Source organism: Orbicella faveolata, unplaced genomic scaffold (assembly GCF_042242905.1).
Source record: "Orbicella faveolata isolate gen_17 unplaced genomic scaffold, um_ofav_v1 contig_47, whole genome shotgun sequence".
NCBI classification, from domain to species: domain Eukaryota; kingdom Metazoa; phylum Cnidaria; class Anthozoa; order Scleractinia; family Merulinidae; genus Orbicella; species Orbicella faveolata.
The window spans coordinates 16492501-16509849 of record NW_028301577.1 but is presented as its reverse complement, the minus strand read 5'-3'; the positions used below and the strand labels follow the sequence as shown (position 1 = coordinate 16509849).

General features: G+C 39.1%; 2 protein-coding genes across 2 annotated transcripts in view; one reads left to right on the top strand and one right to left on the bottom strand.

Moving 5' to 3' along the window:
* Window positions 1-210: 210 nt before the first annotated feature.
* LOC149097354 (kinesin-II 95 kDa subunit-like) overlaps window positions 211-17349 on the bottom strand; it is a 32127-nt gene continuing 14988 nt past the window's right edge. The window contains exons 10-26 of the mRNA XM_089278857.1: window positions 16242-16334; window positions 15928-15999; window positions 15332-15392; window positions 15095-15138; window positions 14291-14334; window positions 12838-12933; window positions 11138-11223; window positions 8257-8378; window positions 7556-7648; window positions 7284-7388; window positions 4831-4950; window positions 4344-4462; window positions 3564-3680; window positions 2764-2869; window positions 1597-1736; window positions 1314-1388; window positions 211-1072 (exon numbers count right to left, since the gene is read on the bottom strand). Of these exons, the coding sequence (XP_089134983.1) occupies window positions 979-1072; window positions 1314-1388; window positions 1597-1736; window positions 2764-2869; window positions 3564-3680; window positions 4344-4462; window positions 4831-4950; window positions 7284-7388; window positions 7556-7648; window positions 8257-8378; window positions 11138-11223; window positions 12838-12933; window positions 14291-14334; window positions 15095-15138; window positions 15332-15392; window positions 15928-15999; window positions 16242-16334 (1587 nt within the window). The 3' untranslated portion in view covers window positions 211-978. The remainder of the gene's footprint in view (window positions 1073-1313; window positions 1389-1596; window positions 1737-2763; window positions 2870-3563; window positions 3681-4343; window positions 4463-4830; window positions 4951-7283; window positions 7389-7555; window positions 7649-8256; window positions 8379-11137; window positions 11224-12837; window positions 12934-14290; window positions 14335-15094; window positions 15139-15331; window positions 15393-15927; window positions 16000-16241; window positions 16335-17349) is intronic.
* LOC149097355 (uncharacterized) lies at window positions 8723-9649 on the top strand. Its single transcript, XM_089278858.1, has one exon. The coding sequence runs from the start codon at window positions 8981-8983 to the stop codon at window positions 9551-9553; it is 573 nt and encodes a 190-aa protein (XP_089134984.1). The 5' UTR covers window positions 8723-8980; the 3' UTR covers window positions 9554-9649.

Genomic DNA, 17349 nt, shown 5'->3' with positions numbered 1-17349 from the left:
CTCGATCCGTATTGTGTTATGAAATGTGTGGCAATCCCAACCCAGCGAGACAGACATTTCCCCTTTCTGCACTGTCTGTTTCGCGGAATAAGCAGTCCCTAAAGTAAGTCTCGGAAATATTTCACGGCATAACACGTAAACTGAAGCATGAAGTAAAACGAGATTTTTATCTCTAAACTAAAAACAGTTATATTATGGTGACCGGTCCCGTACGCTTTAAACCAGTTTTAATGATATCCTTTTTACACCAAGAGAAGATTAAGATAAGTACCTTGGTTTCCTCTTGTTTCACTCGTATTTTAAAACCTTGTAGCACGTTAATGCGCCCGTCATTTTGCTATACAAAAAGTTTCTCTCAAACAGACGGAAATCTAAACAGAATAAGCTAGTAAGCTAGAGGAAACAAAAATATATATATATATACTTGGAACTGAAAAGGACATAACAGGCTTCATACTCTAATCTGAGTAACGAGAAATAAGTCAGGGAAGGTAGGGAAATGGGGAAATGACTGAAGTCCCTGCCAAACGATCGCAACACCTAAATACAACATATCGCAACATTGTTGGCCCAACATTTGCAAGCTCTGGCCAAACGATCGCAAAATATCAACACAACATATCCCAACATTGTTGGCCCAACATTTTGTAGGTTAAAACAATTTACTCACAAACATTGACGAGAATTGGAATGCATTTTAAGCTCACAACTGATGTTGCGCGGGATCAATAATTTACGTTTGGTACAAATGATTAATCCGTTCAGGCAACTTGAAATTAAATATAGCTCTTTATTTTCTTTTCAGTGTAATATTTCTTGGTATCTTGCGAATTCAACTTGCACTCATTTTTGGAAACAACCATACAAGCGCATTACCGTGCTACCCCGCCTTCCCCCCCCCCCCCCCCCCTTAACTACGGTACAGCGACTAGAGCAATAATTTAATATCCAGTGTTGTTACTGTGGCAACACTCTTTTCTAATGAGCTAACAAGCCTCTTGCAGTTGGATATTGCGCAGACTCTGATGAACCCTGCTGCTGACCTGATGACTGTGGGCCTCGACTCTTCCGTCTGAGGAAATAAGGTTAGAGAATTACGACACGCGATTCGTGCATGTTTCGATGGTGTAGAGCAAACTAGTAAATTTCACGCAGCGAAAAGCGCTGTGTTTTATATGGTTTATTAAACTCATTGTGAAGCAGTCCGTGCAAACCACGTGGAAATCAACCAATCAGAGACCGCATTGCACGGATCGGCAAGGTTTCAAATTCAAATCAGTGTAACGGAAAAGTAATAATGATTTACAGCTTACCCTGTTTTCGGTCGCTCACTGCGATGAGATTTGTCCCTTCGTTTTGATTTCACTTTAGTTTTACTGAGTAGAACACTAAAAAAGAAAGAAATATACAACAAAGGTCAATACATCACTACTAACATGCACACAAAAAGCACTAATACAGATCGATGGCTACTAGCAATAGGTTATTTTTATTAACCTACAGTTGAGATAAACCATAGCTCAAATCAAAATGTTTTGGTGTCTGTAAGCATTGACATCCCTTGATAGTAAAACAACCAAGTGTTCCGTAGCTTACTCGGCATCAAGGGTGAGGTCCTCTTCATCTTGAAGAGCAGCATCAAGAGCCGCTTGAACCTTGGGTGCCACAGCAGGACCTTCATAATCCCTGGTAGTCCTGTTAGGCATGTCTAGTTCGATCATGATGATATTCTCAGCCTTGGAAGGAACAAACAACAGGCATCGTTACCAAAACAACCACGAAAACAACAAAAAACAACAACAATAGTTTATTTCTACTTCATCTAAAATATAGTATTTTTTATCATATAGTATATTTCACGAAAAGAAAAAGGTAACAGGGTACCCGACTAACTATAAGAAACCAAACTAGTTAGGTGCCCATGTATTGCTAATATTGCTAATAATAAATATGTAACACCATTCACTGCTAATATCGTTTGAAAGTGACCAAAACAACAACACAAACAACAACAGGAGGAAAGGTCTAAGGGATTCTTCAGACCCGCAGGTTAATCTTAGATTCCCAACAACAGGGTTTGAATGTGCTTCATAAGCTGTGGCTACATTGACATATTCTATGTTGTTATACCTCCCCACTCAAATACGTTTTCTGATTGGATGAGAGCGTGTCATGTGCCGTGGTCAAAACTCACTAACTCCCCAGGGAAACAACAACTTGAACTTTCGACTCGCACGTGATCAGGTCGTGCTCCTTGAAACTGCGGCAACTTTGTGTGCCAGCCGGCCTCAAGCAAACGATTTTTCATGTTTTTTTTTTTTTTTTTTTTTTGAGTTGGGAAGTATTACAAAACACTAAATGACTGGCTACCCGGGAAACAGTTAGTTTTGTTTCCCCAAGACCCTCCATGTTTCGCCTCGGTCTCGGTTGGAGATTTTCCCGTAGAGACCTCACTCTCGGTTAATAAGTAGCTATTAATCAATTATGTTAAATATTGCCATCTTGTGATATTGAAGACTGCAGACATTGAGCAGGTGAGTCACGTAACGTTTCTACAACTTTTTTTTCACAGCGAAGACGTGTAAGAGTAGAGAACAATCTTTTGCATTTCAAAACGGTGTCCGATATGTTTTTGAGTTACTGAGTAACATTTCCAGGATATAACCTCGCAATGAAGTCACGTTAAAGGGTATTAAATTACACCATGAGGGTAATTTCTAACAATACGAAATGATGGGTTGTTTCGCTGATAGGTGTAGGTACCTTGTATCTCATGTGTCCGCCCATAGCCGCCGCCATTTTGGCATACTCGGTGATGGGTCGCCTGTTCCCAACAGCTGATACTGGTCTTTTGGCCATAGCTTGCTGGCTGCTCAATACAACGTGCAACATTAGAACTAGTCAACATAACAAGCCACAACAAAAGCAATCAGTAGAACGTGAATCAAAAGGATAATATTGAACCGGGTAAACTTTATGTGATTTTTTAAAAAGGGAAAAGTCACAGGGGCATTAGATTGCGAGCAGTCTCTCTGTTGCTTGAAAATCCGTGGAGAAGAACGCAACGAAGAACGCAACGAAGAACGCAACGCAGTCACGCTCGCACGGTCACTTGATTTGCTTTCTTCCCCACGGATTTTCGAGCAAAAGAGGGACTGCTCGCAATGTACAGGGGCATTGGCCAAAGCTGTTAACAAGAAACGACAAGGACTACCGCTATTCACTCTTAAAGGACCCTAGTCAGCCACACCTTTGTTTTTGTTCACAAGCGAGAGTTTGGCTATTATATTTTATTCGGAGCAAGTCGAAACATAACCACTAAAGATGATTAAACGTACTTTTAGGAACACAACTTACAGGAAAGCAATACGATTTCGCTTCACCATGTAATATCAATAATTTCGATGGCATCGAAAATGGTGGAGACTGACTAAGGTTCTTTAAATGAAAATACAAAGCAATCAAAACAAAACCTTTCCCAGTATCACTCTACAACGTACTTTATTAAAAAAAAAAAAAAAAGGACTAGGACTTTGTGTACGAGTCAACAAAGTGTCCATCACCTGCCATTCTGAGAAGAAGGTTTTAACTTCCACTCTTCGTTCTCTTCATCGTAACTCGCTCTGTTTGTTAATTTGACTTGCTCGTCTGGAGGAATGAAGTTCTCTATTATTAACGTTCTACAAAAGAAAAAAAGGAAATAATCACGGTAAATAGCTTGTAAACAAGGATTCCATAAGAATTATCTTGGGAAGAATTGACAGGCTACTTTAACAAATATGGTTACCACAGACATCAGTTTTCAAAATTCCCTGATTTTCACCTGAATATAAATATCGAATTGTCCCTCATTAGGGAAAAACTTCAGTGACATCACAGTAACCCGAAATGTTTCTTCCAGCCTTTAATGGAATTGAATCAGCCATGCTAAACTATTTCAGATTTTACTGACTTTCCCTCAAAATGTAATTTTTTTCCTAACTCAAGATAAAACCCCTGCCTTTTCCCCGACATTAAAGATTTTTTTCCCCTGAACAATTCCTGACCTGTGGCAACTCTAAACAAAACCTCATTTATTCTCAAGACCTGGAATCGGTTTCTCGAAAGCCCCGGAAATTTTTCGGGCCCGGAAAGCCATTTTAAAAATTAATCTGTATCTAAAAACTTCTTGTATAACGGAATCTGTTCATATTAAGAATATGTGAATAAAACAGCTCTGTAATCATAAGGTTTAAGATTTTGCTATGGCTTTCCGGGTGCGAAGTCTTTTCGCGACCTTCAAGAAACGGGCCCCTGGACTAACTAGACGTGTTATAAAACCGAAGTTTTTGTTTGTAACTCACTTTAGTTTCAGTTCCCTTGTCAGATCCTCCAGTGCTTGCTCTAACTCTTGCCTTTCTTGAATATGCGCTTCTTGCTGGTCAGAGATCTCCGACCGAATGGTTTGTAACTTAACAAACAACTGCAAGACAGATTTCAGACTAACAAGTTAGCTTTCTACGCTACTTTACTAGATTTTCCTTTCCTACGTATTGTATGCTCTTGAGATGCACCCCTGTGCTCTTGCGCTGTCGAAGTGACTGCTACACAGACATTTTTCTCAATGTGGTTTGCGATTTTCTGCTTGTTTTATTATTTTCCTCTAATCCGCTGAGTACAAAATGTAATTCAAAGTCTTGCATCACCAGTGGATTCTTCGATGATAGTCATTGCATTCACTGACCGTCCCTATAGCTAATATCAAATGTATTGTGTGATATCTGAATCTTTGAAGCGATGGCCACTCGAGAAGGAGAGACTGTATTTTATTAACCTTTTTTTTTTTTTTACCTTTTTCAGCTTCTTAGTTTTGCTATCCACTTCTTGTTGAAGCGATGTGAAAGTTTCTTTTACTTCCAGGGTGTTTTCGTCCTTCTCCTCAAGCTTTTGTTGCATTTCTCTTTCACGGCGCTAAAAATGAAATAGAATTTAGAGACATTTTGACAAATGTGAAAAGAATCTTAAGACAATAGTTTGGTATCGCGGTAAACGAACGAGCAACACCGATACAACATTGAAACAATAAGAATCGTGGAAATATTAACCCTTTAACACCCAAATTTCACAAAAAATGCAGTTAACCCTTTGACTGCCAAGCACGCATATACACGTCCTGAGTGGTCTTATTCTTTGTACCAATTGTGACGTCATCAATTTAAATGTCACCAGATATTCTTGATAAGCAGATAGTAGAGCTAGGATAGATCTATCCGCACAACAGTCGGTTTTGGATATCGACGCCATTCTGTCGTAGCAAATTGAAAAACAACGTTAACAGTTTTGGTTCAAAATGGTGGTAAAATGACCCGTAATACCTTGAATTGATCAAGGTCCCATTCCCAGGCTTTGCCTATGATTAACAACCAACTTTTTACGGCAGCCAGAAAGAATATGAAACGCAAAAGGTAGCGAGAGTAAAAGGGCTAAGAAAAAGGAAAGAAAATTGGTAAGAAAAAAATTCGGAACGGGCAAACGCAAAACAAAAAAAACAACAACAAAAAAAAGTCCAAAATTTTGGCTTATGCGCATGCACCAAATTACAATACTGTACACTTTTGTATCTAATCTTCGGGAAATCTGCCTTAAAAAGAAAAGCTTTTTCAGCAAAACTAAGGCCCATTTAGCGTCATGGCAGCCACAATAACTGATTTCACGGTCAAAAATAGCCTGCGTTGCAGCCGGACGTGTCATAAAATCTCCGATATAGTCCGTCTGCGAAACGGCTCCCAAAAGCTTGTTCTGATATCCTGCATGGATACACGGATCTGTGTATCCATTTCTGACTGGCTAGTTTATTACGCGCCTTGTGGTTGGTCATATTCTTGCGAAATATGTCACGCAATAATAACAATAGAGTGACAGGCCTACACAACTCCTATCCACGTGTATAGCCGCTTTGAAAGTTTTGCTCGAAATAGTGTATCCTTAAGGATCTGCCCCTTTTGTATGATACGGGGATCTTTGAATATTTCGCTAAGCAATAATCCTGTGTTTTTAGGAGGACATTTCCAGAGTAGAGCCGTTAGAGGTCATAGGTCTGTGTGGTTTCCGCTGTTATCCGCGTGTAATTTGTAAGAGTTTGACAACTCTGTCATTTGTACTGCAGGATATGTTTTAAGCTCTCTAAATGTTAGCTCTGGAGGGACAAAGTTTGAAATATTCCGCCAACATGTTGGTTACTTGCATTTTGTATTATTACGCCGGGCCCAGCAGTTTGATTAACTGTTGCAAGTTATGCTGCTCCTTATCACGGTTGTCATATTCATCTTTGTCCGGCTTCGTCAGAGAATATGGTCTTCCATAAGCGATCGCAATGGCGATATTACAACGAGAACACTGGAACCACGAGGCTTTTCGAACAGAGCATCTGCAGCGATCGGAAGGCACTGGAAAATCAAAGATTTACCGTAGCCCGCCGGCAAATTTACAAAAATATTTTGACCTCCAAGAAATTCGCGAAGCGAGTTTTCCTGTTCAGGTAGAAGATTATCGATTTCAAACTGCTCTCTCACGGATTTGAACGCTTTTTGCCATATCTTCTTCTGTTATTGCAGACATCTTATTTCCAACTCAAGTAGATTTGACGTTGAATAATGTACAAATGTGCAAATGTTCTTGGGATACACGCACACAATTATTTTTAGTATTACGTGATAGTTGCGTGATCGCTTTCGCAAGAATTATCCAATCAGAAAGTGCGTAAGAAACTAGCCAATCAAAAATGGATACACAAACTGCGGGATATCAGAACAAGCATTTGGGAGCCGTTGCGCAGACGGACTATACCGGCGGTTTAGACTGTCTGCGACGCAGGCTAGGTCAAAAACGGCATTTTTCGTGAAAATTTGGGCGTTGAAGGGTTAAATAAAAGCACAACCTAAGCCTCTGTATTTTTGGCAAAAATGTATAAGATCGTTTATCGGCCCAAAGTTTGCTCGTTATAGAAACTTACATAGGTAAATTGGACAGAATTATAAAGAAAAAAGAAAGTTTTGGAAAAAATTGTACTTTTCTCTAAGGAAAACAGGGCTGGGTATTATTGGAGCGAAATAACTTAAAGCTCGAATTTGAGCCCCTTTTCGCTGGGGTTGAAGGGGATTTCAATTGATTCTTCTATTCAAAAGAAGGTTCTAATTTTAATAAAGCCATCCGTGATGATTATATAATTATGTAGAGGCATTTTGGTGTCATCCTGAAAGACGAAAGCGAAATTAGCGAGCTCAATAGCTAGTACATGTCATTACCTGTTGTTCAGCGATCTGTTTCCTTCGTTCCTCTAGCGCCCGTTCTTGTTCAGACGTTTTGTCGATAATACTCTTCCCTCCAACCAGTAATTTGCTTTCCATCATCTTTTAAGAAAAAAAAGACACAGAAACAAATCTTTAACAAGATGCCTTAACCCTCGTGTACAGGCCTTATCTTGTAAGCTTAGTATATAATTAATGACATTAACCAAAAGCTCAGAAGAAAACGATCCCATTCCACTTTTAGTTACCGTTGTTATAAATCAACTTACCTTGATTTTTGATTTTAAAGCAGATTGTGCTTCTTGTTGCTTTTTCAAAAGGTGCGCCCTCTTTTGAATTTCACCCATGAGTTTCTCTTTTTCCTTAAAAAAAGAAAAGTAGAGAATGAGTAATAGTAAAAAGTGATATCAACTGAAAAATTCTTGTGTTAAATAATCAATAGCCTTCATTTGGCGCGAAAATATGCTCGAATATTTGTCCGCGGACATTATCTGTTCCGAGGAGCAAACAGTTTTCCGAGAACGTAGCTCTAGGAAAACTGAGCATATTTTCGCATCAAATAGAGGCTATTGTGTTTATTATCCTATTAATAATTTTTGCAAGACGCACAGTTTTAAAAAATGGGAAATATCACTCAGATATTCCACAGTTTTAGCTGGGGATTATAGATAGAAATCGAGAGCGAAAATCTAATTGTCTTAGTATAAATCTACCAGTCGTTCAAAACTTTATCTCAATCCTCTTCACAGACACTTCGAAAACGCCAAGAAGCGGCCGTTATTTTGTTAACAAGGGCACACTGCTACGCTACTCACTATCTATCACAGAATAGATAGTGAGTAGCGTAGCCAATCAGAGAACGGCATTCGTGATAGAACCGGCGCTAGTAGATTTATACTAAAACTCGATAGAAACACAGTGCATGTTCACAGGTGAACGAGAAATAAATCAGCGCGTGGTGGATGCACACCTCAGCCATCATTGTGTGGTTATCCTGCAGAGATTTCTTGTCTTCTTCAAGCTTGATTTTATCTTCTGTGCTCTTCGATTCTCCTTCCTCGCCTTCTTCGTCTTCTTCTTGGACGATAGAGCCTTAAAAGGCAAACAAAACAAAACAAGACAACAATATAGAACTAAACAATAAAACACCTTCAATACAACACCCTTTTCAGGTTTTCAGATTCTCAGATACTGTAGTTGGTAAAAACGGTACAGAGCTTCCAGCAGCAGCAGCAGCAGCAGCAGTAATACAAACTAGTAGATTTTTTTTTTTTTTCACATATTAAAAGCCAAACTTAATGAATACATAGCCTATCATTAGTGCGAGGGATCATGACCGCGGCAAGAAAACAATGTCCATACACCATCAAGCCGCAAAATACGGGCGAGAACTCAGCTTACCAGAAGCTGAAGTGGCAGAGAATGAGCCAGCTACGACCTATGCCCGAAGGGTCAAGCTGAAAGCCAAACACCAAGCTTTAGAACAACTCAAGAGCAAATGGGAAGAAAAGCCTTTGCATGGTCAGTACCCAAAAAGAACAAAAGAGAAGGATGTAGACCAAGACAAAACCCACAATTGGCTGAGTACACCTGGCCTCAAATCAGAAACAGAAGGTTTCATTATTGCTGCCCAAGATCAATGCATTAAGACCAACTATTACCGAAACAAGATCCTGAAAGATGGCACCGACCCAATGTGCAGAATCTGTGGGCAATTTCAAGAAACAGTTGACCACCTTGTCTCCGGATGCCCTGAACTTGCCAAGACAGAGTACATACAAAGACACAATAAAGCTGCAGCATATCTCCACTGGACAATATGCAAACACTATAACATCAAAGTACAAGATAAACACTACGAACATGAACCAGCTACTGTGACAGAAAACCAAACAGCGACTATACTTTGGGACATGCCAATCCAAACCCACAAAGAGATAAAAGCAAACAGACCAAACATAATGGTGAAAGACAAGAAGGAAAGAACCTGTCTGCTTATCGATATGTCCATCCCCACAGAAAGGAACACCTCCTTGAAAACAATGAAAAAACTCACACAGTACAAAGATCTTGAGATTGAGATCGAGAAACAATGGGGAATGAAAACAACAACTGTCCCAGTAATCATTGGAGCTTTCGGGCTTGTCAAGAAGGGAACAGAAAACTACATCGGCAAGATCCCAGGCAATATTAGAATAACAGAGCTACAGAAGACAGTCCTCCTTGGAACTGCTCACATACTTAGGAGGACTCTATCCAACGAGTAATCCAGCAGACTTATGACTGCCCTAGGCTCACGGATTGAACTCGGCACCATAAGTTAAAAGCGGCAAGACTTTAAGGACTTATAAAAATAATAATAATGATAATGATAATGATAATGATAATGATAATGATAATGATAATGATAATGATAATGATAATGATAATGATAATGATAATAATAATAATAATAATAACAGAAACAAACGAACGAACACAAATTACAAACGCGTTTTTGCTGCAGTTTTTTTTTTTATGTGCGTTGAAAAAGTGCACGCTGTTATCGTTTCTCTGTACTGCACCGCGTGTACCGTAGTGAATGAATCTCGTATTTCTCATCACCTTTTGCATAACAATATATGATCATTGACAGGAGAAATTAGATGCTGATCACATTTGGATTAAAAGACCAATGAGGGGATATTTTCAATCATTTCTCTACCGCACAGAATTACTTCCTAATGGAAAATATCAATATTCCCTGTATTTCATTGGGACTAGCTTGCAACTATTGGTTGTAACATAGCACGGGCTAGTCCTACCTAATTCCTATTGAGCCATCATGAACGAAATCTCTATGTACGCACGGGCGTGCGTATATAACATGACGCGTGCATTTTCAATATAGCTGCAAAATTTCCGTCGAGTTTAGTGCAAGTTCCTTTTGTTTAAGTTTCGGCAATGTGAAAATAATATTATTTTGAACAATCCAAACTCTACTTCGTGCCTTTGACTTTTGAAATATAAATGACATTTGTCTCTTTTTAATGATATTCCCCCGCATGAGCCTCAATTGCAAGCTAGTTCCAGTCCAATACCGAGAATATGCTCCATTACAGGTGGGATCAACATAATAGTTTTTTAAGGGCCGATTTACACGGTACGACTTTGACGCATGCGGCAAGCTTACGACAGGCCTACGACATGACTTAGGACCATTTACACGCGCACAACATTTTCACTTACAAAATTATATATGCAAAAGTTTGCACCGCGATTTACGGAGCGCAAGTTCTAACAAATGGTAAACAAATATTTTAGCTGTCCTGCGCTTTGAAAAAACTCTCTAACGAGATGTTTTTCGCTTTAATCCGTTCAATACTTTTCGAGAAACGACTTCATGTGAATCAGTCAACAACAACTTCGTCCACCATTATGACGCAAGAAAAACGTCTCCTTCGTCCCCTACTCAGTAGCAATTTGTCACAAAATACGTCATTTTCTATCCATTTCGGCTACGATTCTCGCAGCGTTTTAAAACATGTTTTAAAATCCTACGACAATTTTTTTGACGTACACAACAGTCGTAACCGAGTTGTAGGTTTGATTTACACGAAACAATTCATGCCGTGGCCTGTCGTAAACTTGCCGCATGGGACAAAGTCGTGTCGTGTAAATCGGCCCTAAGGAGCAACGACACAAGAGGACACAAGAGGAGAAATAATTAAATCGAAACTGATAGACAAGGGCGTGAAGGACTGAGCAAGATGATTATGACCAATAACAAAAGAGAAACTTTTCAAAATTTGTCGCCGTGACGTTACTCCTTAAATTGTATATCTTTCTCAAGACACTCCTGCAATCCTCACCATTTTCCCTTTGTCTTCTTTTCTTCGCCTTCTTTGATCCTTCTCCTCCTCCACCGCCACCGCGCCTTTCCAGCTCTCTCTTTAACCTGTAAATAAAGTAATTGAGTCAGACCAGTTCAGTATCAGAAGCTAAGTGTGCGGGAGGCGTACCCCGGTCAAACGACGCTTGGGACAACGTCATATTGTGGCTTCCAAGCATTTTGCATGGATTTCTTAAGCCCCGTGCACACTGCACCGGAGAAATTTGAAAACGCAGCTTTATTTCTACGGTTAGGCCTACCGTACACACTAATCCGTCACGAAAACGAAGTTTTTAATCAAACCGGTGGAATTTGAAAACACCGGTTTTATGGAAGACACTTTGAAATGAGGCACCTTTTAAACATAATAAGGCACTTAATATTTGAGTATGAGAACAACTTTTCAATTCTAGTTTGCAGGCTTCACATCATAGCGTCCCATAGCCATCTCATCCCATGAGCTGCCTTTGTATTAGGGACTTGTCTTGAGTTTAGGGGCATTGTTTCTGTTGCAGTTTTCGCTGTGATGAGCCCGCGCTGCATGCGGTTTTCATATTGTTACCTATTAATCCCTGCGGGGAAAATTTTGCCATGTGCTATCAAAAACGGCGCCGCCATGTTGTTGTTTCGGTGATTAGCCGTAAACTGAGTCAAGTTTAAGCGTTCAGGACGGTATTAAGGACGTTCGCGCGAAAATTTTCCAACAATGATTTTTTTTCTGAGACTTTTACCACTGTAGGATGATGAATTGGTTATGTAAGAAATGTAAAAAAATGGGGGGTTACCGACTTCGTTTTGGAGGAAACATGCCCGGAAGAACACCCTAAATCGGAAAAAATCTGGCTTCGTTAGCGAATAAGGCCACAGTGTCTGTAAGCCCAAAAAATTGCAATTAGACCTCTGAAGTGAAATATTCTCTGCCAAATATTGTTTAAGTGAATTTAGTTAACTGGTGTGGTTCCTTAAAGAACAAATTCGCATTTAGCGACCACAGTTTCACGAGCCTTGCAGCCGCAAGATCGCTGTATTCGACGTCCCGTGGACAGAAATCTCGAAATTTTTTTAACTTCTCACGTTGATTTTTTGTTCATTTTTGGACAATGTGGGGATAAATGTAAATAAACTCTGTTTCTGGAAAGAAAAGTCGGGGTCACCAAACGTCCAAGATCGTTAAATCCAGGTAAAGCTATAGCAATGGCCATCTGCCCTATCATTGCTCATTTTATTACTTAGCGCGCGCTCTCATGCATGACGTGGCGTGTGAATTTATGTGCGCAGTAAGGATGCGCAGAAACATTTAGCGCGAACGTCCTCAATTCGGCAGTATACATCAACAACGTTCTACCTACTGATTTATCAATTTACCGATTGTCCATAAATCTGAGTTGGAACGACGTGTATGCTTGGAATTGATCCCGTCACAGCCTACTCTTCCTAAAACCAACATGAAGAGAGAGAACTCTGGAAACGTCACTGGTTTGAAATTTGAAAATCGTATTCGTAGTCAATCTTGTACTCGTAGCCCAATCTAAAGGTCCCTAATGTTCATTCTAATCTCTCGATCCGTAAATTGTCTCTTCAAGTAAAGTAGTTACTCACTGACTCAGTGATGTCACTTGAAAATGCTATCAGATTTTAATCGAGATTTTAGTCGTGTATCACTGAGAACTTTTCTCTTACTTTGCAATCTCCTCTTGAAACTCTCTCAACAAGGCATCCTTAGGATCTTCGTTAATCTTGGGCTTGTTTTTGATGTTCTTGGCGCGGTTTGCATATCTGCATCAACAAAGAAAAACGGCTTGATTAATTAACTTCTATCAATATAAATGACAATCATGAAAACTGCAGAAAGTACACAGTATTACTCGCGAGTAACGCGACACTACAGCACATAATCGTATCTAAGACAAAATTCTTGATCGTAACTGGTTCTCTGCGTGCCTATTTCTAATGGTGATAGGACCGAGTGGAGTCCAATTCGGTCTGTAATTATACGAGTGATTAACAAACTCGGACGACCGTGAAGCGGGAGTCTGATTTGCTAATCCAGAATTAGACGACGTGATGTTCTGTTACCAATATTAATGATGGTAGTAGGACTGAGTGGAGTCCAATTCGGTCTGTAATTATACGACTGAAAGTTAACAAAAGTCCGATTGTTAATCACAAGTATGATTACAGACAGAATTGCACGACACGATGTCCTGTTACCAATTAATCATAACCATTACAATTTCCCACAAAAGTAAAAGTTTCATTTGAAAAAAAGCTTTTAATAGTCGTTTTAAATATTGTAATTAAAAATATGGAGAATAGCTTTCAAAATGGCAGTTTAGTTTCTTTCAAAACAGTCACTACTGGAGACTTCACCTCCACAATTTTACAAAGTCAGTTTCTTGAAATGGTTACTATAGTGGTTGTAATCAATGTTGTGATTGGTAGATTTAGTGGAGAGGACTCAAAATGATTGGCTCATGTAACTGTCTGATTTACAGGTGTCCGATTACAACTTTGCAGATTAATTAGAGCAAAATACAGCCGTTTATGCAACAATCACATTTGAGGAAATTGTAATTGTTAATCATAAAAATCCCAATTTTCTCGATTGTGATTGATTTAAAAAACTCCTATTTTCCACTAATTCACTTGCCAAGTTGTTATTGGACAGTTTGTTATTGGATAGTTCTATAAGCCAATCACATTCAAAGTTGTAGTTTAAATTAACCAATCACATTCAAAGTTGTAGTTTAATTTCAGAGTGACATTAAACAATTTACGCCTCTTTTGTCAGTCTTTCAATGTAAATTTTCCCTTTTCTTTCATAACTTGGCTATTTTTCTTTTCTCGGAAATTGTAATTTTTATGATTAATTGGTAATAACACTTCGTGTCGTCCAATTCAGTCTGTAATCATATACTCGTGATAAACAATATCGGACTCCCGCTGCGCGGTCGTCCGATTTTGTGATTCCAGACCGAATTGGACTTCACTCAGTCCTATTACCATTACGAAATGTATTCCACTCGGTCCAGTTACTCACGATTACCAATCGAGCTCGAGGTCGTTCGATTTTAAAATTAAAAGGTTTGAATTAAACTCCAATTTTTGCGTCCTTTTTATATGATACATGTACCTTAATGTCGTTATTGTCTCCTCAAAATTATAACTTGCCGGACCCTGCAAGAACAACATAAAAATAAACTTATCGACTGTCACGGAAAACGCAGTTTTGCCGAATTCAGGAAACTAACATAGAAGATACCGCTCTTAAAGCTCAACCTCAGTGCTGAGCTGAAATTCCAACTATCTATTGCCGGTTTTCATATGACGTCATCATTTTCCAAACTAAGAAATTACCAATCCTTGTGTAGTTTTCGTTTCATCAGATGTAAGACCCTCTAATAACTTGACGTTTTGCCACGTTTAAGTCCGACAGGGCTCCTCAGTATGTAATAGAGCACGTCTGAATTTCCAAGTTTATGCGTTGCGTGACATTAAAATGGCGGCCCGAGAAGACTCTTGACTAGGTCAAAAGATGAGTTATTGCTCAAGCTTTTTCTAACTAAACAGTTCTTGCTCTATGAGAAGTGTTAATTTCAATGTGTCGGGGCTCTAGAGTAATAACGTTTCATTTCATTGGCAAAACCTAAGGACCGATGTTTCTGTTACTTTACGGCTGCCATGTTTGTGTCTCTCCGAGGGGCACAAACATGGCGACTCCATACAAAGCTCCATAAATTTGAGTGAAACACCTTTCCGAATAACGCGCAAGTGAAAAACTCCACAGATCTAACTCTCGGCGAGGTTGTTTATAAATCAATCATTTATCATATCCCAGTTTCTTGACTTCATTTATTGAATGGTTACGATTTTCATTTTTGATGGCAGACGTGACACTGCAAACCAGCCATTATGAGAAAAAGAACAGAACACTTACTATGTTGGCCACCATAACCGTCCTTGCGTTACCTCCCAGAGAATCTGCTCACAACAGAGAAAGAGGAATTTCGTCGGCAAAGAAAAACCAAACGAAACAATACGAAACAAAAACAAAACAAATATACATTATTGCCGCGACTGATAATACTTATATATTTAGCAAACATCCCCGAATTTGGCAATTCTTGTTAATGGCTTTTTTCATTGTTGAAAATGCATTCGTCATTCGATTCACCTTGTAGCAATCTTGTTAGCTTGGAATCTCTGTAAGGAATATGAGTACTCTTGCCATCCACCTAAACAAGAAAGCCGTAAATTAACTGATCGCTTAAGATAGACCATTTACTTTAAGTGTAGGGATAGACAATTTCAAAACAATATCTAACAGGCCTACTCAGACCAATCGTACAGAATCGAACATCCCTGACCATGCCCCAAAATATATTCAAAATACTTTCATAATTTTTTCTCTCTTGTGTGTTTAAAAGTGATGTTCAAAACAATAAGCACTACTTATTTAAATTCTTTGCATAAAATCACTTTTGACAGGATAAATAAAATTAACGGTTAACTGTCGCTTTCTAATAGAGAAACCGTTCATGTATTACACTGAAGTTCTCTCCATATTGAAAGCAGGTCCATTTTGTTTTGCTTGTTTGTTGTTTGTTAGTTTGGTTTGTTTGTCTTGGTGCTGTTGCTGCTGTTATTATTATTGGTTCAAGTTTCTTCATTTGTTTGTTTGTTTGTTTGTTTTCTTTGACATCTGGAACTGACTCATATCCTTTACTTCAATCTACAAAGTTAACCCAATTCACTCGGCGGTTTACTTACCAGCGCAGATATCACGTTACCGAGCGCAGAGAGTGATAGGTTGATTTTAGTAGCTTCTTTGAGTCTCTCTCCCTACCATGAAAAGACAAGAAAACGCCGGCTACAATAACAGCACAAAACGAACTTAACACACCAACAGTAGTTGGTAGTAGAAAGATTTCATGCCTATGCCGTTGTTTTCTTAGAGTCGGGGTACAGTGGGATATGACCATAACAGCACTTTTCTATTCGTTGACGAAACGTCGCCCAAAATGAAAATAAAAATGTTATAGTTTTCAGTATAACACACCGTTGTAAGTAATAGCAGAACTTACCGTAGCACCAGTCTTGGCCTGCCTTTCACTGCCAGCCAAGTCCACCATGTTCAGTTTACCAACCCGAATGTGACTCTCACCATCTGCACCAGGCTGTAACAGAATTCCGTAATATTCAACAGTTAACGGTCTCTCTTTTCCCTTTTATCATCTGTTTGGACATATAAAGCCATTTTGTAATTATTGGTGGTGCGGTCGTCACTTATGATGGAAAACACTTCTTACAGTTTACTTGGATCTCGTCCGCACTACCCTGGAAAAATCTGAAAATGGCATTTTCACTCTGAAGACGCATCACATGTTTGCCGTCCACACTAGAAAACAGATCAAATGTTTTCCGTCCACACTACGACGGAGAAATTTGAAAACACAACAATATCGCTGGCGGCAGAAACGTTCAATTCAGTGCACCTTTTAGCACACGCTAATATGGGATCCACTTGGCCACCCACTTGCTGTTCCCGCCATTACAGTCAAAATTTTGGATTTGTGTTTGAGGAAGACTCGGGCAGAGAAATCAAATCTATTGATTACCGTGACATCGTCGTTTCGAAAAGTTCCGTTTTCAATTAATTTTGTTTCAAACTTTTAGCTCTAAAAGTGGTCGCAGTCACTTACGAAAGGTGATCGCTAACAAGAGGTTCCGAATATAGTGATTTGACTTGGAAACTTTTGTTATTTTGAAAGACTGGTCGCTAAGGAGAGGTGGTCGCAACCAGAGGTTCGACTGTAGTTGTAATGTTATATTTACAAATTAAATAGAAAACATGTACCGTGTTTCTATCGAGTTTAAGTATAAATCTACTAGCGTTCTATCACGAATGCCGTTCTCTGATTGGCTACGCTACTCACTATCTATTTAAACAATAGAGTGTTTCTGTCGAGGAACTATGGACTGATAGTTGCCCCGCGGAAATTTGATGTTCTTAAAACAAATATTGCAAGAACATCAAATTTCCACTTGGGGCAACTATCAGACCGATAGTTCCGAGACATAAACACTCTGTTGTCTTTATTGTTCACAACTAAATTTTCTTCCGCGCGCCAGTTCAAGAATCATATCGAATTATTTTCAACTCTTTTAGATGAAAGCCTTAAACCCAAATGT

Excerpts from the sequence above, each read along its gene's own strand:
- LOC149097355 (XM_089278858.1), top strand. The coding sequence starts at position 8,981 with ATGTGCAGAATCTGTGGGCAATTTCAAGAAACAGTTGACCACCTTGTC.